Source organism: Trichomycterus rosablanca, chromosome 9, assembly GCF_030014385.1.
Source record: "Trichomycterus rosablanca isolate fTriRos1 chromosome 9, fTriRos1.hap1, whole genome shotgun sequence".
Lineage (NCBI taxonomy): Eukaryota > Metazoa > Chordata > Actinopteri > Siluriformes > Trichomycteridae > Trichomycterus > Trichomycterus rosablanca.
In genome coordinates this window covers 28,572,259-28,600,178 of record NC_085996.1, presented here as the reverse complement: position 1 = coordinate 28,600,178, position 27,920 = coordinate 28,572,259, and the positions used below count along the sequence as shown (strand labels likewise).

The window sequence follows — 27,920 nt, the reverse complement described above, 5'->3', positions numbered from 1 at the left end:
CTGTCTGATTGTTGCGACTCTGTGATATTGATCTGTAATGGCACTTGAATTTTTACCACGTCAGCATTTGTTAAGAGTGATAACAGAAGAAGCTTAGTTGTAGTGCTGCCTGTCTGAAATTCTAAAAATAAAAGTACCTGGTGTTGGTTGCTTCATTTCCATTAGGTCTATGTAGCTAGTTGATTAACACAACTGCATGAATTGGGCCTTACATACTTTATTGTGTAAAAAAAAAAAAGTTCACATTGGTCCATCATGAATGTATGATTCCTTTTGTTCACTTCCATTAGGGGTTGCATTTCTCCATCGTATTGATTGGTCAAATATGAGGAAACACTGGACTCAAGCCAAGAATACTCTGGACAGGGCGGCAGTCCATCGCAGGGCTTCGGCAACATCTCCATACATAGCCAATCATATCTATGTAGATGCCTGGCCAGCCGATAGTACCTCACAGATTCATACCCGGATCCCAGCGGTGGTGGGCTAGCATAACAGACAGCTCCACCAGTCGATAGCACCCTTCAGATTTTAACCTGGATCCCAGCGGTGGTGTGTTAGCGTAAAAAGCAGCTTCGCCACCAAAGCGCCCATAGTAATAACTAGGGATGTAACGATGCACCACCGTTAATAACTGATTCAAAAATTCCACGATTCTAATCGATTTGACATGTTTAATGAATCGATATTCACTTTAAACAGCAGAGGGCACTGGTGCTATACACCTCGCCTGGTTGACGTCACTGGCGCTATACGCCTGGTTGCCAAATTGGGCTTAAATCAAAATTGTTTTTGCGTAGTTTGTACCTACCTCAGAAATAAAACGCCGTTCATCATTTAGATAAATACAAGATAATCTCAAATACAGTATTTTATTTTATTTTTTTAAGAGAAATAATAAAGGGAAATTGTCATAATTTGTCTGGTAAAAAAATCGTATTGTGAACCCAGTATCGTGAATCGCATCGTGGGTAGAGTGTATCGTTACATCCCTAGTAGAAACAATAATATTTTCTGCATCTAGCAGACACTTTTATCCAAAGCGACCTACAGTACTGTGACTATACTGTCTAAGCAATTAAGGGCCTTGCTCAAGGACCAAGCAGTGGCAACCTGACAGTGGTGGGGCTTGAACCAGCAACATTTTGATGACTAGTACAGCACGGCGGAATGGTGGCTGAGTGGGTAGCACTGTCGCCTCACAGCAAGAAGGTCTTGGGTCGTCTGATTTCCAGGTAGAGCTTCCCAGGTCTTTCTGTGTGGAGTTTGCATATTTTCTCAGTGTCTGCGTGGGTTTCCTCCGGGTGCTCCGGTTTCCTCCCACAGTCCAAAAACATGCAAGTGAGCTGAACTGGAGATAAAAAAATTTGACATTAAACTTGAACTGAATATTCTTGTGTAACCTGTCCTGTTGTAAATGTAACCAAAGTGTGTAAAACGTTAAAATCCTAATAAATAAATAAATAAATCTAGTCCTGTACCTTAACCACTAGGCTATAACAGTAATGATGTAATTAAGTTTGTTCACTGTCTATTATGTAAAGCTACAAAACATGGAATCTGGCCAGGGGTGTCCAAGCTGTTGCATAAGACTTCACGTGAAGTATTTTCTTTCTGTTTCATGTGACACCTGTCTGTACTGGGAGAACAGTCTGTATAGTGTAGTATATTGTTGTATAGAGGTTGAGTAAACACAAGGGGGTCATAAAACATAAAAGTTAAATTTCTTCAAAAGATCACCTGGACAAAGCACCAAAAATGCAGCACAAACAAAACATGATATTCATTCTTATGGGAAAAGAGTCATTTGAGTCGGTCAGTATCAGCTTTCTGTTCCGAATGAAACCCCTGGAGTCGACAGCAGCAGCTCTCGATTCCCTGAGGCAGTGACTCTATGTGATCCCTGACTCGCATGGGAGTACGCCAGCGACTTGTCCAATCCTGCAGCAGCATGACAGGAGCCTGACCACGCACGCCTTCCTTTCACGTACCTCTTCTCCTCTCCAATCAGGTCAGGCTGACTGGCTGTGTCGAAATCTGTGTCTAAAAAAGGAGAGATGGAAAGAGGACAGGAGACACTTGGGGAGGAGGAATCGATTCTCTGCTCTTTGGGTTTGGTTTGTTTTTGTAATGAGGTCAGTTATCTGCTGTGAGGAGGAGGCAGCTGATAAAGAGTTGGCCGTTGATGGATGCTCCGTTTTAGCGCGTACCTTTCACTTACTTTGTCCGCCGTGTTTCATTTTCTGTCTTTGAACCTGTTTGGAGAGTGGGCGGTGTGTTTTGTCAGGCCTGGATCCTTTTTAAATGTTTCTCTTGAGCGTGCAAGTCACAGTTTGCCCTCGTGTTTCTTGCTCAAGCAGCACATAGTGATCTAACCAGGTGACTGTGAGGTGGGTCTACACCGCTGCTTAAGTAAACCCATTGCACAGTAAAACCACAATCAAAACAGCATGCGTTAACCATTTACGTAATTCTTGATTCCCCTGCTGCCTGCATCACCCCACGTTGGCTAAGGAGAGCCGTCACCAGGCACCTCTTTTCAACTGCCAGCAATGCAGTCTCATGTAGATGAATCAGTGAATCATTCACCACTCCTTCATTTCTATTCTAGGGCCAGTGATAGCTCAGTGGTTAAGGAACTGGACTAGTAAACAGAAGGTTGCCGGTTCAAGCCCCGCCACCACCAAGTTGCCACTGTTGGGTCTTGAGCAAGGCCCTTAACCCTCAATTGCTCAGCGTGTTCCACTCATTGTGTAAGTCGCTTTGGATAAAAGCGTCTGCTAAATGCTGAAAATGTAAATGTAAAATGTAAATGTTAATATTCCTTCTCGGATGTCAGCAGAGGTCACGTTCATGCAACGGCAGTTTACTGGTTTACTGGTTAATTTGCACAATAAGGTGGTCCTAGCAATCCTACGGCAATTCAGTTAGCAATCGCTTAGTCAAAATGGCCAAGATATCAAAGTGTACAGCAACTAAAACACTACTCAGATAAGTGAGTTTGGAAAACTCCCAACCAATTATGTGGACGTAGGTGGTGGGGGGTAAGGCTGTGCTGTGTATTGTAGCTTATATTTATTTTATCATTTAATTTATGTGCCTATCTGTCTGTCTGTCTGTCTGTCTGTCTGTCTGTCTGTCTGTCTGTCTGTCCGTCTGTCCATCTATCCGTCTGTCCATCTATCCATCTATCTATCCATCCATACATCCATACATACATACATCTAGATGCTTGGCCAGCCCGGAGCACCTCACAGATTTAAAGCCAGATCCCAGTGGTGGTGTGTTAGCGTAAAAAACAGCTTCGTCACCAAAGCATCCATAGTACAAACTAGGGGTGGGCGATATTGCCTTTAAATAATATCACGATATTTTGGGATATTTTTGCGGTAACGATATTCAATCGCGATATATAAGAACACTTTTTTTTTATTAAAGTTTATTTTAAAAACACCTTTGTTTTGCAGACACTCAGGAAATCTAAGGTACAAATGTTACTAAATGTACATTAAATTAAGCATCACTTCCAGGAGGGCTGGGCGATATGCCTAAAAAACTCATATCTCCATATGCTTTTGAGAAGCGGTGATATACGATACGATATAATGTAAACTTAAAGTACAATGGCAGGCCACTGCCCGTATTTTACCTTATAATGTTTATAAGTTCACTTAAAAACACAAAACACTGTAGTTCTGATACATTCTGACTAATTACAGTGTTTATATTTTGTATTATTACAGGCTGTATTTGTATTCATATTGACAACATTTATATTAAACAAACCAGCAGAATCTCACAATCACATTTATACTGTCCGTTTTACTTCAAATAAATGAGCATCAAAAAAAATCCCAAAAACGTTTAATATTTGATCATGCTTTGCTATCATTGCATAATGAAAGCGTGTCTGTCAAGTATACTGTACAACAACCAATGAAAAGAGAGCTTGAAATTCCGCCCAAAGTCTAAATTCGAAGCTCTGATTGGTTCATACATCTGAATCTTTTGAATCGGAGTTGTTTGCCCACAGAGTCAGCAACATGAATGAATCTTTACCACAGATGAGAGCACAGTTTTCTGATTCGATTCCAATGAATAATTCGTCTGAAAAGAGTCGATTCTGACTCATTGACTCAGTGATTCAGTTTCCATGCTCACAAGCGGAGGAAAGCGTTCCGCTTAGCGCGTTTGTGTTTTAAACGTTCTCAGATGGTAACCTGTGTGGTAACCTGTGTGGTAACCTGTGTATTATATGTTCGTTCACTGAGACAGTTTTTGGCCTCACATCATTCTCGGACTCATGCAGTGACCGACAGTCCTCGTACTCACGCGAGTGCTTTTGCTTTAGGTGCTGAAATAAAGTTGATGTGTTGCCACCTTTTGTTTTTTTTTGCACGTTTTGTCCGACTTTCTTTATGCGAAAACCTTCCATGCTAGTGATGTAGCTCGGCTTTTAGGGACTAGTTCGTCCTCAGTGCTAACTCCGGTACTACTCTTTGTTCATTATTTCACTGTTACGCGCTTGAGAGCGAGTGATGCGCGATTGCTAACAATATCACGATATGGCAAAAACCATATCGAGTTTACAACTATACCGGTATTATCGTGAACGATATTATATCGCCCACCCCTAGTACAAACACATTTATATTTTCTGCATTTAGCAGACGCTTTTATCCAAAGTGACCTACAGTACTGTGACTATACTGTCTAAGCAATTAGGGGTTAAGGGCCTTGTTCACAGGCCCAGCAATGGCAACCTGACAGTGGTGGGGCTTGAACCAGCAACCTTTGTATTATTAGTACAGCATGGTGGCTGAGTGGGTAGCACTGGGGGTTAGGCTATGCTGTATATTGTAGCTTCTATTTATTTTATCATTTAATTTATGGGTGTTATTTAATGATTGCCGTGAAATGTGGCACTTTTCTTGATTTTTGAAAAATGAGGTCTGTAAAATTAAGCACATTTTCCCGTGAATTTACAAGAGCCCTATTTATTAACTTTGGTCCAGATTATGTCAGCACCAGTTTTTTCCTGTGTGTGCTGGGTCCTTGGCAACGAGCTGCCGTTTATGTTGTTGATACAAAGGGATTGTTATCACTATCCTGTCACTCTCCTCGCCTTGCTCTTATCCACACAGGGTGTGTCCTGCTCCATGCCAAGTCTATGACATCTAGGTCCTGCCTCCCTTTTGTGTCCCCTGGTCTGTCTCCTGTTCCTTTTATTCTTTAAATTGCTGCTCTGCACAGGAAGTGTTTCCGCACATGGTCACGATCTTACTGTCCTATTGTCAGGTTTTATTGCTGCACACAGATAATTATCCGTACACAGAATAAGAAGCGATTAAACTCTGGTTTAGTTAATTAAAGGTTTCTACCTTTTTATCCAAAGCATCTTTTAAAAATGTACTATTATATCCATAATTTTGGCCGCATTGCAGCCGGTCCAGCTTTACTGGAATCACTGGACGCAATGCAGAAACACACCCCGGACAGAGGTCCACCCCGCAGACGTAGCCAACCATGTCTGTGTGTAGACACCTGACTGGTTGATAGCAGTGCATCCCAGCAGTGGTGGGTACCACCAAGGTGTGCCTCTTAATTTATGCATATGTTGACACCTCAGTCAAACCTCATGTTTTAGTGTTAGCACAGCTTTTACATGTTCCATGTCCTCATCCAACCTTCCCTTCACCAGCCATGGCCATTCACATAACATTTACATTTTGGACAAAAATACACTGATCAGCCATAACATTAAAACCTCCTCCTTGTCTCTACACTCACTGTCCATTTTTTTCAGCTCCACTTACCATTAGAAGCACTTTGTAGTTTTACAGCTACTGACTGTAGTCCATCTGTTTCTCTAAATACCTTTTTAGCCTTCTTTCACCCTGCTTTCACCCCTACAGGACCACTACAGAGTAGGTATTATTTAGGTGGTGGGTCATTCTCAGCACTGCAGTGACACTGACATAATGGTGGTGTGTTAGTGTGTGTTGTGCTGGTATGAGTGGATCAGACACAGCAGCGCTGCTGGAGTTTTTAAATACCGTGTCCACTCACTGTCCACCTAGTTGGTCCACCTTGTAAATGTAAAGTCAGAGACGATCGCTCATCTATTGCTGCTGTTTGAGTTGGTCATCTTCTAGACCTTCATCAGTGGTCACAGGACGCTGCCCATGGGGCGCTGATGGCTGGATATTTTTGGTTGGTGGACTATTCTCAGTCCAGCAGTGACAGTGAGGTGTTTAAAAACTCCATCAGCGCTGCTGTGTCTGATCCACTCATACCAGCACAACACACACTAACACACCACCACCATGTCAGTGTCACTGCAGTGCTAAGAATGATCCACCACATAAATAATACCTACTCTGTGGGGGTCCTGACCATTGAAGAACAGCATAAAGAGGGCTGACAAAGCATGCAGAGAAACAGATGGTAACTACAGTCAGTAATTGTAGAACTACAAAGTGCTTCTATATGGTAAGTGGAGCTGATAAAATGGGCAGTGAGTGTAGAAACAAGGAGGTGGTTTTAGTGTTATGGCTGTATAAAGACAAGATAAAATAAACAGACAAACATAAAACCTATTTTGCATGGCGTTAAAACCCAAATAAATAAATAAATGAATTTATATTTTATTCACATTTTCAGCAGATGCTTTTATCCAAAGTGATTTACACTTTGTACTGTGATGTATACAGTCTAAGCAATTAAGGGGTAAGAGCCTTGCTTAGGGCTCCAACAGTGGCAACCTAGCAGTTGGGCTTGAACCAGTGACCTTTCGATTACTAGACCTGTACCTTAACTTCTAGGCTCCATTTGTGTCAAAGTGCCTGGCCAGCCTTGTGGCACCTTTCTGACACGAACCTTTGATTCGCTGGCAGTGATATGGCATATTAGACTGCTGCACCACAAGAGCGCCCCCTTCTTCTGGTTTTTGAGGCAGTTCTGATTAACCGTGGCATTGGCAGGATCAGACAAACCACCAAATAGTTGCTAATGGTCAGATGAATTGCAAGTCTGTCTTGTTTTTCAGTGGGTTCCTGTGCAAGACTCACAATGTGTGGCAAACCAACTGTATCAAAGATTAAAAACACATATTTTGAAAGTAGTGCTTTTCCCGAGAGGTGGAAAGCTAAGTAGGACGTGTGTGAATAAGCTAAATAAATGATGAGAAATCATTCACAATTCATTCTAGTCCCATGATAAACTTGCATGCTAATTGCTTTTTAGTGCATATGCTAACTCTTATTGACCTCTTTCCTTTAGGTTGCTGTGGTAAAGATGAAAAACACGGAGCGCATTTACGCCATGAAAATCCTAAACAAGTGGGAGATGCTGAAAAGAGCAGAGGTAGGGGCTTTTCTCCATTGTTTTTCATACATACTACTCGCTTGCTGCTTTCACGTCAGTTATCAGGCTCTCTTACAAATTCTGACCCATTTGGTACCTAGTTGAAAAAGGAGGTTTGGCAGTATTGGAGAATTCCTCCACGCAGCTTCTCATGGCTATTAAGCTAATAACGGAAGCAGCGCTTTTCCTAGCAATGCAGCAACTAGAATCAGACTCGTGCAGCAAAGACTGAAGACTTTTAGACCTAAGACTAGGACTTTTTTCCCCCTTTTCTGCTCCATCTTGACCCAGTTTATTCCAGTTTCTGAATAATCAGCTGTGACAGTGGCCTTGGGGATTGCCAGTGAGTTGTTGTTGCAACTGCTCAGGAAACCCACTCTGAACCGGTCATAATAACACCTATAGACCTGAGCAGTGCATGTAGGGGTATCTAGAATTGTCCTGGGTCACATGTTACAAACTTAAAGGTAAAACGTAAAGAAGCATCAAACCGCTTATCCATTTATTCATTTTTTGGATTTTAACGTCACAGTAGTTACTCATTACACAAGATTCATCAGTGTAATGCCAAACACAGTCATGGACAATTTTGTATCTCCAATTCACTTCACCTGCACGTCTTTGGACTTTGGGAGGAAAACGGAGCTCCCGCTGAAAACCCACGCAGACACGGGGAGAACTTGCAAACTCCTCCCAGAAAGGACCCGGACCGCCCCACCTGGGCATCGAACCCAGGACTTTCCTCCGGGTACTCCAGTTTCCTCCCACAGTCCAAAGACTGAGGTGAATTGGAGATACTAAATTGTCCAAAACAGTGTGTTCGATATAACTTTGTGAACTGATAAACTTTGTGTAATGAGTAACTACCGTTCCTGTCATGAATGTAACCACATTGTGTAAAACATGACATTAAAATCCTAATAAACAAACAAACAAACTTTCTTGCTATGAGGTGATAGTGCTACCTACTGAACCACTGTGCTGCCCAGCAGTCCCATTAAATCTATGCAGTTATCCAAGGCAACCTCTTTGATTTACATATACTTGCCAAGCCATGCTTAGTTGGATAATACACAGCTGCATAGCAGAAATATTTTGCTTATGACGTTAAAATTTGTACATTGCCTTCATATGTCATACAGTCAGAAACAAACTCCTTGTGTGTGAAAACCTGGCGAATAAAGCTGATTCAGATTCAGAAAGTGCTAGGATTTGCTAAAAGGACACATTTCTGAATTTTCAGACCAATTTTTAAATTCAGTGCATGTCTGTACCTGTATCTATATTTTGTGTGTCTGTGTGGGTTTCCTCTGGGAGCTCCGGTTTCCTCCCACAGTCCAAAGACATGCAAGTGAGGTGAATTGGAGATACTATATTGTCCATGACTGTGTTTGACATTAAACCTGTGAGCTGATGAATCTTGTGTAATGAGTAACTACCGCTTCTGTCATGAATGTAACCAAAGTGTGTAAAACATGACGTTAAAATCCTAATAAATGTATGAATGGGCCAGGGACAGTGGTAGCCTTCAAATCCAGGCTCTGCTATGCAGCCACTGTTGGGTCCTTGAGCAAGGCGCTTAACCCTGTCTGCTCCAGGGGTGCCGTACGATGGCTGACCCTGCGCTCTGACCCCAGCTTCCTAACAAGCTGGGATATGCGAAGAAAGAATTTCATTGTACTGTACACATGTATATGTATATATGATGAATGAAGGATATCTTCTTCTTCTATCTTCTAAATAAATCTATATTTTGCATTAACTCATCTGCAAATCTCCTCCCACACATTAATAAAAAAATGCTGATATTTAAATGCCGGATGAATGCTTTATTTTATTAAATTCCACTGTTCATTTTAAATTAAATGTGATGAAAAAGTGGAAATGTAAATCCTGGGTTTTTTGGGGGGATTTTTTTTAGACGGCTTGTTTTAAAGAGGAGAGGGACGTTCTGGTGAACGGAGACTGCCAGTGGATCACGACCCTGCATTACGCCTTTCAGGATGATAATTACCTGGTAAGTGTCTTGCTCTCTTGTTGCAGCAATTTCTCATGTCATTCCTCCTGTAGTGTTGCTGTAATCTTTTCACATTAGGCTCCTGCCAAATGTTAAAAAAGGATTTTTTTAAAAATAAAATCAAGTCTGATCTTTATCAAAGTCATGATTATAAAGCCATTCTGAGAAAACTAATACCACAAGTGTGTGTCAGAGCATCTCAGTTGGTTCTGGATTTAGACATTTCAAAACACTTGTAACCCCCTGGAAAACCAAAAGTGGTAGCCTAAATGATGGAAACAATATTTATATGACCCTGCTTTCATGCTAGCAGACAATACATTGACTTCAGACACCGCTGAACAGAAATTAAGTGCATAAAAAATGGTTTAATGTTTATGGAACATACAGGTAGTCTTCAATGAACTCAGTCTCTGGGGAGTCCTTCCATTACTGCAGTTGTTGTTCAGTTCTAGAAACGTTGGTGTAATGCTAAAAGCAATGAGTCCTGGGGGTTCAAATTCCAGGCTGGGCTTACAGTTAGATTTTTTTTTCTCCTACCTGCTTCAGCTTTGCATGCTGTACTATGGGTGGGAACCTCGCAAGTCATTCCCTTCTGGGCAGATTTTTTTAAACAGTTTTTAGGTAATTTGTGTCATCGTGCAGTGTTTTAGAGCAGCGTTTTCCCAATACAATTTCCCAATTGGGTTATGCTTCCTCTCTTCTGGTGCTGACCCCCGCACCGATTGAGGAGAGCGAACTGACACATGTCCCCTCCGATACGTGAGCAGTAGCCGAATGCATTTTTTTCATCTGCACCAGCCGAGTTCATATGCGAATCAGCCCTGTGTACGGAGAGCCACACCCTGATCAGCATTATTCCTCTACTCTGTGCAGACGCCATCAACCAGCCAGCAGAGGTCGTAATTGCATCAATTATGAGGTCCCTATCCGGCTCCCTTACCCTGTATGAACAACAGCCAATCGTTGTTCATATAGCCGCCCAGCCCGGCCGGATGGCAGAGCTGAGATTCGATACGATGTATGCGAAATCCCAGCTCTGGTGTGCTAGCGTATTTTACCGCTGCGCCACCTGAGCGGCTTAGAGCAGCGTTTTTTAAGCTTTTTTTTCAAGCGACCCACATTTTGTCCATGATTTTTACCGTGACCCAGGCAACACGAACAATGCATCAAAACAAAACACAAAACGAAATATACTTCATTAATGAAAATGGTGGCAATCTGGTCTCACTGTTGTTTACAAGATGTATCGTAAAGGGGGCGTACATGTACAAATTCATTTTTTGGCTGTTAAAATTCGTTTATTTAATTATGATTATATTTCTCTGTGACCCATTTTTTTTGGCCCACGACCCGCTTAAGGGTCTCGACCCTGGATTTGACAAACCCTGTTTTAGAGCGTTAGATATTTTGATGCTCTGAAATGTTCTGAGTTTTAGTATTATTTACCTAAGCGTATCTTGGTTTGAACGGACTCTGTGTTAGTATGCATGCTAATTTTAATCCGAACATATGTAAAATACAGATTTGAAACAGCAGATAAACACCTGCATAAAGATCAGATTGTTTTTTGTGTGCAATTAATTGATGGATATAATCTGAAATTCAAGTTATTCTGAAGGATTTATTAAAGATTTGTTCATGCAGCTGTATAAAATGGGTTCTTGTGTTTTCTAGTATCTAGTGATGGACTACTATGTGGGTGGGGACCTGCTAACACTGCTCAGCAAGTTTGAGGACCGGCTGCCAGAGGACATGTCCAAGTTCTACGTGGCAGAGATGGTCCTCGCTATTTACTCTATCCACCAGCAGAACTATGTGCACAGGTAGTGTGTTCGTGTGCGCGCATGTGTGCGTGTGTGCTCGTGCACCCAAGCACAAAACGGTAAAGAAGCAGTCGCTTTAAACCAGTCTGTGTGTACTAAAGGTCTTAGTCAGGCTGTTATTGTTTGCCTTAATTAAAACAGTCTGTACCATCATATATCCACTCCATTGAAATGACCACAGATGGCACTGATCTGTAATAGTACAGGGATCTTTTCCTGATTCGTACCCAGTGGGCAACCTGCGCTGGTCTGCTATCCGCTCCAGCTGGTTTCTTTTCCTTCCTACTCCAAGAGGGCTGTACTGCTCACTGTGGCTTTCTAGTGCCAGTGACAACATCCAGAGCGGAACTCCACCTGCTATTATATTTTAGGCTATATATGGTAAGGCAGAACTGGTTGTGAAGACTTTGTTCCCATGTCTTTATAGAATTTTCAATTGTAAAGCATGTTTGTTTTCCTTCTGGCTTCTTTGTGCCTAAATTGATGCCAGCTTGACACACAGGGCAAAAATCGGGACATAGAGGAGCACAACAGTGTCAACAACACTCTTCATATACAAATAGAAATTTGTCCTCTCCTGTAATAAAACCTAGCAGAAGCTGAATACATGCTCAGTGTCAGCCTCAGGAAAATGATCATCACAAATATTGACTTAAAAGCAAAAATAATCGAATCAATTTATTAATACATTGAATTTTACTATTAAAATGACACAGATCCAGGGTTTCAGACGCCTGCTTACACACAGACATTATTAGCTACGTTCTTTGTGGGCATTGTGACCACTGATTCTGTGAAACCCAGACCCACCATAACCATGAGATCAAAAAATACAAAACTCATTTCCAACTGGCAATTCATTCTAAATGTTTATATTTACATCTTAATAGAAATTCGTTCTACTTTTATCAGCTGAATTATTAACAAATCACAGATTCTTCATTTATTTATTTATTTTTTATTCAGTTTTACAAAACATACCAACTTTTTGGAACCTGAATTGATGGTTCAAAGGAGCACTCACTCATTCATTAATTCATTAATCCATTTTCAGCTTTAATACACCAGTTTGTCACAGGGCAATACACTCCTACTCACCCTTATGCTCACTCACACCTTCGGCCAATTCAGAGCAAATAATCCACTTTTTGCATGTTTTTAAAGGTTGTAGGAAACCAAGGTGTCTGATGGAAATCCACAATACTGTATCTGGTTGGACCTATGTTGCTTTTCAGGACTCACTGTACCAAATAGATTACCATATCTTCTTAGAAGAGCATGCTGGAAAAAGTCACTAAACATTAAGGCATCATTCGAAAATGTCCCCCATACGGTCTTTCACACACTTTTCATGGGTATATTAATTGAATAAATAATTAATTTATAATAAATAATTAATTCTCCTGTTAGGGGTCTCCACAGCAAATCATTCATCTGCGTATTTGATTTGGCACAGTTTTTACACCAGATGCCCTTCCTGATACAATCCTCCTGTTTTCCCACGTTTGGGACAGGCACTAAGGGTACACTGATGTATTTGTCCCAATTTATAGGTTCATGTACTGCTATGCAACCCAACCTGAAGTTTGAACTCCCAGATCTCAGGCACTGCTGTCATCAGTAGCATGGCTTTTAGCATTAGGCCACATTTGCGTTAATTGCAAATAAATATGTTGAACTTAACTATCCATACCAATCACATCACCTGAATAATTTAATGTCCCACATTATTTCTCTTTTCCACTATCTATGTCATTTTCCTGTGTACACAGCACTTACATGTAGCCTAAGGTTTAAGTCAACTGTATAAATACACTTGTAAGTACACCATGTACTGCATGTCAGTCTCAAGTTTTTTAACAGTTTGTTTGTCCATAAACACTTGTTCCAGTTCTGCCGCAGGTTTACTTAGGGATTCTTACAAATATACTGGGTTAAAAATATCCACACAGCAACTTCTATAAAGTTCTATAAAGCCATTTAATTTTGTAGCGTAGAGTCCTCATTTCTTGTTTGAGGTTATTATTCCCATACATATCTTATTAGGTGTAGTTTGACAGCTCCCAATAAAATGTCAATGGAACAGTGGTCTCAGGCTGGGTCGGGAGAAACTCAAACCCTTCTCCTGCTCTAGTCCAGCTTTAAATTGCCGGTTTTGAAGCAGGGGCTGTCTAGGTCCATGATGACGTCAACCCATCATTCATGTTTCAGCATTCTTCAAATCATCTAGTCACAGGAAAAGTACAGGTCAAAAATAAAAAGTACTGCTTGTGAAAGAAACTGGCAGTTGAAAATGACTTATATCTTATAGATATTTATATTTGATTCTCATCCAGATTGATCAGAAACTGCTTTATAATTTATGGGATGTGAGATGCTGGAGAAAATATGTGGATGCCACGATGGATGATATGGATTTTAAGTGTGTTTAATTAAGTCATTACCAGTCAGTAATAGACTGTAAATCTGTTAATCAACCTTGGCTTGACCTTAATATTTGATACGCTTCAGTGCTATTCCTACACATTTGTCACACTCTGTGATTTCAGACTAGTAAATAAAATGGTATTTTTTTTGGTAACAAAAGAAATTGATTTTCAAAAAATGTAAAGGTACTTAATTAAAAACAAATGTGAATTCTTTGCTTTTCTGCACTCCAGCTTTACTCTCTGTTCTTCTTTTTCAGGGACATAAAGCCTGATAATGTGCTGCTCGATATGAATGGCCATATTCGCCTGGCTGACTTCGGGTCCTGCCTCAAGATGATGCCCGATGGCACGGTGGGTGATTCATGACCACATTGCCAATTCAGATCTGTTTGTTCAAGCAATTGTTCTACCCAGCTGTTCCTGCCATTCTTTCAACTGTGGTCTTGGTTAAGTTTAACTCTTTACACCCAGGGTCAGCAGAATAATAGTGAGTAAAATGTATTCAACACAGAACTTTGAGGCGGATGACCTACAGCAGCGGATGATCACATCAGGTTTTACTTCAGTCAGTCAAAAACGAAACTGGATCACCTGTTCATTTTCAGTAGGCCTGTGCTGCTTGTTACTATATATTCCTGTTTTTTTGGGCACATTTATTATTTTATATTTTTTTATTACAGTGCTGGGAAAAAGTATTTATTACTTCTCAATTTCTTTGATTTATGCTTTTTTTTTTTTATCACACTTACGCTTACATATTCCAGATAAACAAAAAAGTAAATACAAAATGTTCATTTATCGATCGCAAGATTCTGTATAGTCCTATTTGGCCTTGTCAGAAAGAAATTGCCCTCATAGCTACTAAATCATTAAACCATGAATTCTGCTCTCTATCAGAAAATCCTGGACGAGAATGTTTGCTTGTCGGTTTGCGAGTTATGCAGCAAGACGCTGATCCAAAACACACCGGCAATACCCCTCTGAACGGCTCAAAAGTAAAAGGTCTTGAAGAGGCAGAGTTAAAGATGCTGTGGCAAGACCTTAAATACACAGTTTATGCATCAAAAGCCCTCCAATGTAGCCGAATTAATACAATTCTGCTGAAAAGTGGATCAGAAATCCTCTTATTGCAAATTATTGCAAACGTTTGATTGATTGTGTCATCCTTGGCAGTAACAACTACAGTTATTAGGTTTAGGGGTCAAATAGTTTTTCCACATGGGTGGTAAATCCGTATCTTTAATAAATATAATAATTATTTCAGCTTCATTTTGTGTTTACTTATGTTGTCTTGTATTAAAGTTAGACATCACAACATTTAAATGTGACAAATTACCAAGAATAGAAGAAATCAGGTAAGGGACAAATAAAAAAATTGTCCAGGGGTGTTAAATTATTGCATAAAACGTACTGGTTTCATCATTAGCACTGACCCTGCCTTCACACTAGCAAGCACGCTATGTGCAGGCTTGTCATGAATATTATAGTCGCTGTGCGATGTGCAGTGATCCAGTTTAATTTTAAATAAGGTGTGTGTGTTAGGGGTCCAGACAGCTGCTTTGTTTATCAGGCTGAGATTCCAATAAACCCAGCTTTTGTTTTTATCCTGACTCATCATTAATTCAAAGTTGCTAAGAGCGTTTACTGAGGAGTTGCTGCCGCTGTAATTATGACTTTGCTATAAACTTGCACGCTTGTCGCTTGGTTTCCTGCTGTGAACATGTTTTCAGTGATGGCTTGTATATTAAGGATCACTGTTTTTATTGGGGAAGGGATACTTCATTGCAGGGGAAACTGTTGGCTATCTGTGTAAGTGAATATTTTTTGGTTGGGTAGGTAAACTCATTTCTATCAGGAAAGCACTGGGAAATAGGAGTTTTGATGGTTCTTTCATGCCTCTAGTTAATTTCAGTGCTGTTTTTTTTTTTTACTCCAAAATAAACTTTAGTCAAGCAAGATTAACGGTGTATTATGTTTTTGTCTTATTTCATTGCTTTAATTAATCTGTGTTCATATATTTTTGTAATGACATGGTTAGGTGTTTTCAGCCCTAGCAATCGTCTGGCTTTTGATCAGCTTTAGGGCTACATTTAACTGGCCAGAATGTAAAATCTTTACTCAAAAATGACCATTTTCAGTATTGATGCCACTGACACATGAGCAGTACCGACTGCCTCTTTTCATCTGCACGAGGCGAGTTCATATGCGGATCAGCCTTGTGCACAGAGAGCCACACCCTGATCAGCATTATTCCCCAACTCTGCGCAGGTGCTATCAATCAGCCAGCAGAGGTCGTAATTGCACCAGTTATGAGGAACCCTGGTCCGGCTCATCCTACCTGAGCGGCTTCATAATTTAAAATTTTGAATTGGGAACTGTTCCAGCCTGACTAAGATCCCTATGTGAAGATCCCTGTGTTTGATGAGTTTGTTGTGGAGGAACGCTAATGGCCTGCTCAGAGATCTGACCTCAACCACATTTAATTACCTTATATAGATCAATTGGAACTCTGATCGCAGCTGTTAAAAGGGCACACATTGCATAGACAACCTTTAAGATTTTTCAAAAGGGTGAAGGCTGGGAACGTTTTGAACTGTTTAGCAAACCCATGGTCGGGTGTTGTGGGTGGAAATACATACATTTTACTTACGTATTAAATTGAGAGGTGTATAGTCTGTTCTTCACACATGGATTGTTATAGAAGTGCAGACTATTCAGATTATTATTAACACATGGCCTAATAAAATTGTAAACTGAATAGCTTTAAAATCAGATTTTAAAGGTAAATTAGGCAGGAATTGAGCACTAAATCTTGCAGTGTGAATGAAGCTGAAGACGACAGCACTCAGTAATAATCAGAGTTAACCAGACTTCCACTTTGTCTCTTTATGTACAGGTGCAGTCATCAGTAGCCGTTGGAACTCCGGATTACATCTCACCAGAGATTCTGCAGGCGATGGAGGATGGCATGGGGAAGTACGGACCAGAGTGTGATTGGTGGTCTCTGGGTGTGTGCATGTATGAGATGTTGTATGGAGAGACGCCTTTTTATGCAGAGTCCCTGGTCGAGACCTATGGCAAGATTATGAACCATGAGGTGAGTGCTGCACATAATCAGTCATAATGTTTACTGGTAGGGAAAATAAACTGGTAGACGTCCACCTGTTACAATGAGAACATTTATTATTAGAGTGGGTGAACTTAAATAAGGCATTTTTGCTTACTGGCACTGTCGCCTCACAGCAGGAAGGTTCTGGGTTTGATTGCTAGGTAGAGAGGTCCGGGTGCTTTCTGTGTGGTGTTTGCATGTTCTCCCCGTGTTTGCATGGGTTTCCTCCGGGAGCTCCGGTTTCCTCCCACAGTCAAAAAACATGCAAGTGAGGTGAATTGGAGATACTAAATTGTCCATGACTGTGTTTGACATTAAATATTTGAACTGATAAATCTTGTGTAACCAGTAATTAATTACCTGTCTTGTCATGAGTGTAACCAGAGTGTGTAAAACATGACATTAAAATCTTAATTGATAAATAACAACACACATACTACAAACAAACTCTGTGAAATAGCCATCTAATACTGGATTCCAGGGTTCCAGTTCCCAGGGGGATTATTGGCCAGAAGGGCATCTACATACAGACATGATTGGCTGTGCTTGAGGGATGGATGGCCGAGGCATCGCCATGAATTGGTGCCAGTGATTCCGGGGAAACTGTACCTACCACGACCCATTCAAGGAAATGAACATGACTTACAATTGTGACTGACCACAACCCCGGAAGTTGAGGTTTAAGGGCTCTGCTTAAGGGCCCAACAGTGGCATTTTGGCTGATGTGGGACTTAAACAAGTTTTTTTATTGGTTGATGTATTATTTCCATCAAAGGGCAGCTAAGTGGGTAGCACTGTCACCTCACAGCAAGAAGGTCCTGGGTTCGATCCCCAGGTGGGGCGGTCCAGGTCCTTTCTGTGTTTGCATGTTCTCCCCATGTCTGCATGGGTTTCCTCCCGGTGCTCCGGTTTCCTCCCCCAGTCCAAAAACATGCAGCCAGGCTAATTTGAGACACTGAATTGTCCTATAGGTACCTAGCTGCTAGGATGCATAAACCAGCGCATTGTAGTGCTGGTCCCATGCCCGGATAAATAGGGAGGGTTGTGCCCTCAGGAAGGGCATCTGGCATAAAAACTGTGTTAAATCAATAATGCAGATCACGATCTGCCAGCAACCCCTAACTGGAGCAGCTGAGGAAATAGATAGAGTATTATTTCCATCAAAGTTCCAACCCTTCCCTCCCTCATCCATTTATTGTGGACTTGTGCGCTTGCAGTTCCCACACCCTGCTTTACTTCCTGGCAGGTTAACAAACAGTGATTAACAAACAGCAGCCAAAAAAGGTAGCCGTTACATCCTGACAGGCGAGCTGAATATGGGTGTTTGCATTTGCATATTAGCTTTACCATGTGTAGCCTTAATGCAGTCTTTTTACAGTGGACATTACAGAGTGAACTTTACAGACTCCAGGACCAAACTCCCCTAATTAGCAAGTCAAGGGTAAAAAAAACTCCCTAAATATTACATGGAAGAAACCTCGAAAGGATGCACACACTGCTGCTACTTACTACCCAGCTGTTATCATACCCAGCCCACCAACTGCTGAGGCGCTGTTTACTGTAAGGTCAGACAAAGCCTATGCAAATTTTATCCTGACTGTGCTCAAATGCAATAGCTGCTTCCAGATTGCAGTTCAGCCGGTTATGGAAATGACTGTCAAGGTCTGAAACATATTTCCATGTACTCTTAATCATTCCTTAAATAGTTTTTATCCAAATCTGGTCTGACAGCACTAATGCAAATGCAGCTTTTACCTGAAGCAGTGTTAAAGCAATGTGAGGTGGTGACTCATGCTTTAATTCCACCTTTCTGAACTGAAAATCATCAGCTTTAAGTGGTTACTTTGCTTGGATGCTGATTATACAGGTTGCTGTTTGGATTGAAGGAAAAGTGTCATAAAAAGAACCTTGTTCAGACGCCCTCGCCTCCTCGATTCCTGACAAGATGGAAGTCTGAAGAATCTGACCTTTTAGCTTAAAGCTGGGGGGAAACTATGGCTGTGTTTTAAATAGCCTATACATACTTCTCACCTACTGATAGGGCCACAGATTAGTATGTGGTATACAGTATGCAACCAGAAGGATTTTTTTCAGTATGTGAAAGATATCAAGATTAAATACTACGCTGGCCAAAATTTTTAATACACAACCAGGGTATATTGTTATGGAATGCTATGTGCAATCATGCAACGTGACCAATTTCGAAATGCCATTAAAAAGTGGGCAGGACCTTCTTCATACATTTGTGTTCCATTCATAGTATGCTTTGTTTTTGTTGCGTACTGGATAATAGACTGCATACTACTAAGGGGACCAATATGCAGTATATACTGAGTGTAGTATACAGTATATACTGAGTGCAGTATGCAGTATACAGTATATACTGAGTGCAGTATTCAGCATACAGTATATACTGAGTGCGGTATTCAGTAGGTATTATACAGTATATTCTGAGTGCAGTATGCTGTATACAGTATATACTGATTACAGTATACAATATGCAGTATACATTATATACTGAGCGCAGTTTACAGTATATACTGAGTGTAGTATGCAGTATACAGTATATACTGAGTGCGGTATGCAGTATACAGTATATAATGAGTGCAGTATTCAGTAGGCATTATACAGTATATACTAAGTGCAGTATGCAGTATTCAGTATATACTGTGTGCAGTATACAGTATATACTGATTACAGTATACATTATATACTGAGTGCAGTATGCTGTATACAGTATATACTGATTACAGTATGCAGTATACAGTATATACTGAGTGCAGTATACAGTATATACTGAGTGCAGTATGCAGTATACAGTATATTCTGAGTGCAGTATGCTGTATACAGTATATACTGATTACAGTATACAGTATGCAGTATACAGTATACACTGAGTGCAGTATACAGTATATACTGAGTGCAGTATACAGTATGCAGTATATACTGAGTGCAGTATACAGTATGTAGTAGGTGATTTTAAACACAGCCAGAGACCATAGGAGGAAGCTCATTTTATATTCTATAAGCTGATTTTTCATTCCTGAAGGCGGAGCTCAAAGTTCAGACGACATTTACAGTGGCTGTGTCTTAATATGTACAGTGTACTGTACTATATAGTATGTCTAAGGTACAATAGGAAATTATGTGTATAATTATTATAATAAATAAGTCTTTGAAAACACATGTTCTACAGTTTACTTTATATAGAAATCATATCATGTAATTATATCGTCAGCCTCTTTATAGCAACCATTGTTTTCCCCAGGAGCGCTTTCAGTTCCCATCCCATATCACAGACGTGTCGGAGGATGCCAAGGATCTGATGCAGCGGCTGATCTGTAGCAGGGAACGCAGGCTGGGCCAGAAGGGCATTGAAGACTTCAAAAAGCACCCTTTCTTCTCCGGAATCAACTGGGAGAACATTCGCAACACCGAAGCTCCCTACATTCCTGACGTCAGCTCTCCCTCGGACACCTCCAACTTCGACGTGGACGATGATGTGCTAAAAAACCCGGTGAGTGTTTCTGACTCTCGTTTTATTGCCCTAAACTAAGACTATTAACTGGAAAGCCCTAAAAAAATACAACATTTATAACTGAGTGTTTCTTTCTGTGCAGGACATTGCTCCTCCAGTCTCTCATGGCTTCACCGGGCAGCACCTGCCCTTCGTGGGCTTCACCTACACAACAGACAGCTGTTTCTCAGACCGGGGTCGGCTTAGGCTGGCAGCTCTGGCTGATGGAGGCTCAGGAGAAGAGCTGCAGCGTGATAAGGATGGTAGCTTGCAGCTGGAGGCCTTTGAAAGGAGGATCCGCTCCCTGGAGCAGGAGAAACAGGAGCTGAGCCGCAAACTGCAAGGTGCACAATCACATCCACAGCCTAAAAAGTTGAAGTGCAAAGTATTGCCTGGCAAACCATCATAGTAAAATGAAAGTAAAGATTAATCTGCCAACTTTTTCTTAAAACAGGGCAATTCAGTGGGTGTTATCTCAGCTATGCTGTAAATAGTAGTTTAAAAGGTTCTATAGACATTTTTTACTCTGGATAGGATAGTAATAACAGTAAACTTACTGTCCTTTTTTCGGGAAATTAATAGACCCATACCTTAACCCACATTTAAATGATTGGTATGGTTACCTGTCAACAGATGAATACTTGTGCATTTATTTTATTGCAAAGTTTTTTTTGTTGATAAGCAATAAGCCAACCTTTGTTCACCACCGGCTGTAGACATGACATTTAGGAATGTAGTGGTTGTGCCTTCAACCAGCCGGACTTCTACATGGATACATGATTGGCTGTGTGGATGTAGGGGGGAGGAACAATGGTCGGGAAAGGATTTCTCAGCACTGATAATAATTAGGCTACATGCAAGCTTAAAGTTTATTTGTCACATTCATGGTATAACTAGCAGTGATATGCATTTTTATATTTGTAATATTATTTTTCATATTTCTATAATTTTTTATGCACATAACTTTTAGGTTTGCCTCTTTCCAAAACAGCTTTCAATAGAGACCTAGTACAGTGCAAGTATTTAAGGTTTAAATGCCCAACAGGGGCAACTTCGCCTTGGTGGAGCTTGACCTAGCAGCCTTCAAAACTGTAGTTCAGTACTTTAACCACTTAGCTAATACACCATCTTATAAGCCAAATGCTTTAAATACAAATTGCTTTAAATTCACTATATGTTGTACTTATTGTATGTTCTATATGAATATACTGTAGTACATGGTATGTATGTAAAGTATGCATATATAAAGAGACAAAAAAAGGGAGATAAATGGACTAACTGTGTTTCTCCAACATATTTCTGTGACTTTTTCAGAATCTACCCAGGCCGCTCAGTCTCTGCATGGTTCGGGCCGCGGAGCCGGCACACTGGGACGCGATAAAGAGATCAAGAAGCTCAACGAAGAGATTGAACGCCTTAAGAAGAAACTAGCAGGTGAGTTAAAGGAATATAGGCTAAGGCTGACTGTGCCATCCTTTCCTAAGGGGTGCAGCAGTATGGCTTACTTCTGTCGCTGCACTGCCTTTAATCGCGCATCACACAAATTTACACTTTGATGCTTGGTTTTTACAGCTTGCTACTCCAAGTTCCAGTTTTCCTCTGATCTTTTCTAAGTATAGACAGAAGTAAAGCATTGACATGGTGGAGAAAAACTAGATCTCACTGTTTCACAAAATCCTGACCTGTTTCATTCAACCCTGCATTTGTAATAGGCCAGGCTTGCCTTTGAATTGCAGTCCCGCATTTACTAATCCTGGAGTCGCTCATTGTGGCTGCATAACTCTTAAAGAACATTAAATGCGCCTTTTGTTTAACACAAACACTGAACTTATTTTCAGTTTTATTTCCTCACGTCTCTAAATGGCGACCACTGGAAGATACTTTGTCATATATACATATACATGTGTACAGTACAATGAAATTCTTTCTTCGCATATCCCAGCTTGTTAGGAAGCTGTGGTCAGAGCGCAGGGTCAGCCATCGTACGGCACCCCTGGAGCAGACAGGGTTAATTGATACAAAATTGTTCATGACTGTGTTCGATATAACCTTGTGAACTGATAAATCTTGTGTAATGAGTAACTACCGTTCCTGTCATGAATGTAACCAAAGTGTAAAACGTGATGTTAAAATCCTAATAAACAAACAAACACGTGATTGTGATGTTACAAACACTGGCTTTTCAGCTGCTTTGGATTATGTCTTTTCCAAAATAACTGTTGTCATTCGCATGACATGCCATTTCATTCCATTTTATAGGAAACGGACATGACGCTTTGTCACAAACACCTGATTAGCTGTAATAGCCTGTTTATCCTGAATAGTTCAGTGGTGGGTTTCAGCCACCCAGAAACATGGGTTCAGTGACAGGAATTGAAGTTTAAACCCATGTCCTAAAGACTGTTCAGGCACCCACACGATATGCTGCACCACCACCCTACAGTAACCTGTTTGATTTCAATTTCTTAAACATTTTCATCATTTAGATCACATATGCATACATTTGCAATGGAATGATATGTACGATCCCCGTAGAAGTGTCTCTTATAAAATGTAATAAGGAAACATCCAGCGGGATTACTCACCCTGCTAACCTAATACGTGGAGTACTGGTAATAAACCACAGCTATGAAGCATGTCACAAACCATCATCTCCCATCCCTGAAACCATCAATGCTTGTTTAATCATCACATTCTTGGAAGGTCTGTAAAGTCATTGTTCCAGTCAGTATAAAGGATCATCAACGTCAGTGAATCATCACATTTTACTGGGCTATGAAGCGTTTAAGTGGTACCTTTTAGCTTCCCTTTATTGTTCGACTCATTGTGCGGGTGTTTGTTCCACACAGATTCTGATAGGCTGGAACACCAGCTGGAGGAAGCAGTCACTCTGCGGCAGGACTACGAGAGTTCATCCACCAGACTTAAGGCACTCGACAAACAAGTCAAAGCTCTGCGGCAGGAAAAAGAGGACACTCATAAGGTAGTGCTGTCCAGCCACCAGTCCGTTACTTTAAACACACTTTTCTTTAACTATGCGACATAAGCAGGGTGTCTGTCCATTCTTCAAACATATATTTTGAAGATCTAGACATGAATCAGATTATTTTTTATATTTATATGGACTTTAATTTTAAGACTTTTAGCTACTTGTCCCATTTAAATTTTTATCCTTATGAAATATAATCTTCATAGATAGATACACAGTTCCAACATGGATTTGTACATGGATCTTAGTCTTGGATCTGAGTCTTTCAGCATCTTTTAGACCTTCTAAAGTTGTCGTCTCTGAGCTCCTAGAGAACTGGCCAGCCTGCTTGGTTAGAATTAAAACTGTTCCAGGTTTTCTTTATTTTGGGATAATGGCTCTTACTGTGGTTCAGTGGAGACATAAAGCCTTAAAAATTGCTTTATAGGCGCCCAGGTGGTGCAGCGGGATATTCCGCTAGCACACCAGCTCCGAGATTCTGAACTCCTGGGCGCCATCTAGCGGGCAGACACGGTTCTGCTAGGGCGGGATGACCGGACTCTGTGGGTGGGGTCTTCAAACGCTTTGTCAGTACCCTGATGGGCAGATAGAGAGGCACCTGTGCAGAATGCATGGGTGAAAAAGGGTTCCGCTAAGGGCTGCATGCGGGTCGGAGGAGGCGTGAGCATCAATATACCCACCTGGACTGTAAATCAGGGATCTCCCAGCAGCGGAAGACAAATTGACTGTGCTAAATTGGGAGAAAATGGGAGAAAAAAAAACAAAAAAAAGAAGTAAGCCTTTCCAGATGGAGATACCCAAATAGGCTGGCCAATTCTCCAAGAGCTTTAGTAGGTCTAAAAGATGCTAAAATCTAAAGAAGTGATGTGATGGGAAGGTTTAAGATGAGTATGATTTCGGTTATATGGTGCTGAAATCAACCCTGATACTGCTGGCAATCAGTAAGATCCAGATGCTAAATGTTAAGTATTTGTATATTTTTGCCTTAGTGTTATCAGCAACATGACCATTTATTTGTTATTTATTTGTTGTCGTGTATGACAGTTATCAGCTGAGCGTTTCTCATAGTGACCGGCCTTCTTGTGGCTACTCTGACAAAGTAACTCTGATGGTTGGTTACACTAGTCAGTAATGCAAAGGCAATCAACATGTTTATTGTCCAAAAATCAAACACTTTTTGACATGAATGACTTTTTATTAAATCAAAGGAGCTTTTTTTCACACTTTCCATTAGCTGTGAATGCTAACAAAGCAATGCTAAAATTCCAATGTGTTCTATTAATATGATGTGAATGGCATGTTGTCAACCACACAGCTGTCCCCACCATGTGTCTGATTCCATTCTAGGCCCTTTTATCACTTGTAATACCAACATTCCCTTCTTTGGGCTTGTGCAGGACTCTCTACCAACCAATCACATTTCTGCCTAATTGGATTTGACCTGCTCTTCCACTCAAATGGTGACCCAGAGCATTTTTGTTATTCTGTCTGCACCCTCTGGCCAATGTGGTTGCTGGAAATAGTGGAAAGTGGAGCAAAGAGAACCCAGTGGTCACTCCAGAATAGCTTCTAAAAAGAGTTCTACCTTTATGACAGTAGCAAGACAGAAGCCACTGTTTGGAGTTTGCTTAATGCCATGGAAAGGACTTTGTCAACATGATAATACAATTTGGGTACGTAAACCCCTTACGCCACACAGGTAACGCAGTGGTAAAACATGCTAGCACACCAGAGCTGGGATTTAGAATACATTGTATCGAATCTCAGCTCTGCCATCCGACTGGGCTGCTTTATAGAACAACTATTGGCTGCTGTTCATAGGGTAGGATGAGCCGGATAGGGACTCCTCATGGCTGAGCAAATTACAACCTCTGCTGGCTGGTTGATGGCATCTGCACAGAGTCATGGGATAATGCTGATCAGGTTGTGGCTCTCCGTACACAAAACTCGTGCAGGTGAAAAGATGCAGTCGGCTACTGCACACGTGTCGGAAGCAATCGGGGCAGGGGTCAGCTCCAGTGTAGAGGAAGCATAACGCAATTGGGTAAAAATTGGACGCGCTGAAAACGGGAGAAAAAGGGGAGAAAATGCGCGCGCACACAAAAAAAAAATCCCCCTTTAGTCATTTGTGCAAAACATGATACCAAAATTGATTAACCAGCCCGTCTTCATCTGCCTATTGCTCTGTGCTAAAGATTCCTGTTTTGGGTTCTGTTGTGTTGTAAAGGCTATAGCATATGGTTAATTTATTTTCATATATTTACTATTCAGTAAGCCCTCATTTCCACTACAAAATGCATTATCCAAGCAAAATAAATCCTTTTTATCGATCATATATAGTAAAATGTTTTCCTTAAGGTTTGTTAAAGTGTCTCTCAGCAAGAGGATCATTTAGCCATTAGTTGAAGCACGTCCCTCTCTTTTAGCATCAAGCTCTCGATTCTCTAGAGAATCTCTATTCTAACTTGGCCTCTTTTTCAATCATTTCTCTGATGATCTGGCAGCCAGGACTGTTTTCCCTCATTCTCACTTTACTACAAGCTCATCCGTTTCTCCGTTAGCCCTTCTGGTCCACTCTTCTTTTTCTTATTTGTTCGAACCACCACCCGGCCTTTACTTTACATTATTCTTTCTTCCTGCTGATATTCATCCTTCTCTCGTGTCTCATCTCCAGCAACTGGCCGAGTCCCTGGAGCGGCTGAAGTCTCAGACGAAGGAGCTGAAGGACGCTCATCAGCAGAGGAAGCTGGCCATGCAGGAGTTCTCCGAGCAAAACGAGCGCATGGCCGAGCTCCGTTCACAGAAGCAGCGGCTAACCCGCCAGCTCCGCGACAAAGAGGAGGAGATGGAGGGGCTCATGCAGAAGCTCGACACCATGCGTCAGGACATCCGCAAGACCGAAAAGGCTCGCAAAGAGGTGAGGATAAACTCTGTGTGTGTGATGTCTTATGCTTTGATTAAATGATTAAATGCAAAATGATTATGCAGCACAGAAACAGTAGCGAACAGTTCTATAAGATGTGTTCATTTTATTGAAGTTGCTGTAAGCCCCGCCTCCTCTCTGATTGGATTCTGTCTGAAACTCTCTCTAATTGGCAGCATAAAGCCCAATGGAAAACCTTCATCTGTTTGTGGACCTGTAGAGCACTTTTAGCAGTAACCCATACATTCCTCCTTTGTCAAAAACGTATTTTGGCTTCATCCGTCTCCAAGTTAAACATCATGAACATGATCCAAAATTAATTTAGTCACGGTCAAAGTCCCTTTGATCTGAAGAATGTTTCCTGTGTCACTCTGGATTTATGTGTTTGTCGTCTGCTTCGACCATGTGTCGTCCTGCGGTATTTACAACACGCAGCATAGCTTAGCATAGCATTTCGTCTGGGTCAACACACGGTCGAACAACAGCGCAGCTCTGGAATGTGTTGCATTTTTGGCGCTCCACAGTGACACAACAGAAGCGTGAGGAGAAAGTTGAGCTGGGGTTTGCTTAAAGTCAGAAGGCTCTGATTTCCAGGGGCGACAGCGGGAACGGCTCAGCTCTCCCCCGCTTGCTGCAGTCCGCTCTCTGACCCTTAGCGGATCTACACGGTTAACCAAAACCAGATGGACAGCACTGACTGATTACAAAGTGAACACATTTGGCTAAGTCAGTAACTTTCGCTTCTTCTGATATACACAGTCTCTCTCTTTTCTCAATTCATTATTTACACTCGCTCAAGTCCTTGCATCCTGATACTTGACTCTGCTAAGACTCAATTGAAAGTTTCGATTAACTTTTATCTACAATATTTAATGCACATTATGTGAACCTGTGGTGCTGTACAGAAGGCAAATGTAAATGTATAAAACGATACACTCTACCCACGATACAATACGATTCACGATACTGGGTTCACGATACGATTTTTCCTCATTTTTTTAAACAAAATTAAATTGAAGACTAATTGACAGTTTCCTTTTATTATTTCTCTTTTAAAAATAAAATAAAATTCTGTATTTGTGCTTATCTTTTATTTATCTAAATAATGAATGCCCTTTTATTTTTGAGGTAGGTACAAACTATGCAAAAAAACTAAAAAACTGAAATGAAATATATCCCACATTAAATAAATAATGAATAATACAAATAAAGTATTCTCACATAAATAAATTTCCAAACCTGGCAACCCTGTAGTGACGTCAACCAGGCGAGGTAAATAGCGCCAGTGCCCTCTGCTGTTTAAAGTCAATATCGATTCATTATACATGTAAACCGATTTGAATCATTACACATGTGAATCGATTTTGAACTGTCTTGTGGTGCATCGTTACATCCTTACAAATGTTGGTTCAGGCTGTTATCTGTCAAAACTAGATTTACCTCAACAAATGAATCAGTTACAGCACACAGGACTAGTACACAGCACTAGCAAAGTTTCTTTTTTTGCATTTTCCCATTTTCCTTTTGCGCTAGTATGCTGTCTGCTATCGTCCAATTCAGTGCATGATTGCTTATATTTGAGGTGGAAGGGGAGTGACCAAAAATGTTAATTTACTCTAGAAGTATTAATACATACCAATGACTACTTAGAAAATGTAGAAATGCTTAGAGCAGGATTGCCAATATTCATATTCCAATATTCCTAGAATACTGCTACAGTAGAATGTTAATAGATGTGTTCATGG

The 27,920-nt window shown here is 40.9% G+C and overlaps 1 protein-coding gene across 1 annotated transcript in view; it reads left to right on the top strand.

Annotated features, from left to right (window-relative positions):
- Positions 1 to 27,920, top strand: part of cdc42bpb (CDC42 binding protein kinase beta (DMPK-like)) — a 116,454-nt gene that overhangs the window by 48,051 nt on the left and 40,483 nt on the right. Inside the window, exons 3-12 of the mRNA XM_063002187.1 lie at positions 7,282 to 7,365; positions 9,287 to 9,382; positions 11,060 to 11,208; positions 13,895 to 13,988; positions 16,534 to 16,734; positions 20,015 to 20,263; positions 20,367 to 20,607; positions 21,578 to 21,697; positions 23,113 to 23,246; positions 25,927 to 26,169. Of these exons, the coding sequence (XP_062858257.1) occupies positions 7,282 to 7,365; positions 9,287 to 9,382; positions 11,060 to 11,208; positions 13,895 to 13,988; positions 16,534 to 16,734; positions 20,015 to 20,263; positions 20,367 to 20,607; positions 21,578 to 21,697; positions 23,113 to 23,246; positions 25,927 to 26,169 (1,611 nt within the window). The remainder of the gene's footprint in view (positions 1 to 7,281; positions 7,366 to 9,286; positions 9,383 to 11,059; positions 11,209 to 13,894; positions 13,989 to 16,533; positions 16,735 to 20,014; positions 20,264 to 20,366; positions 20,608 to 21,577; positions 21,698 to 23,112; positions 23,247 to 25,926; positions 26,170 to 27,920) is intronic.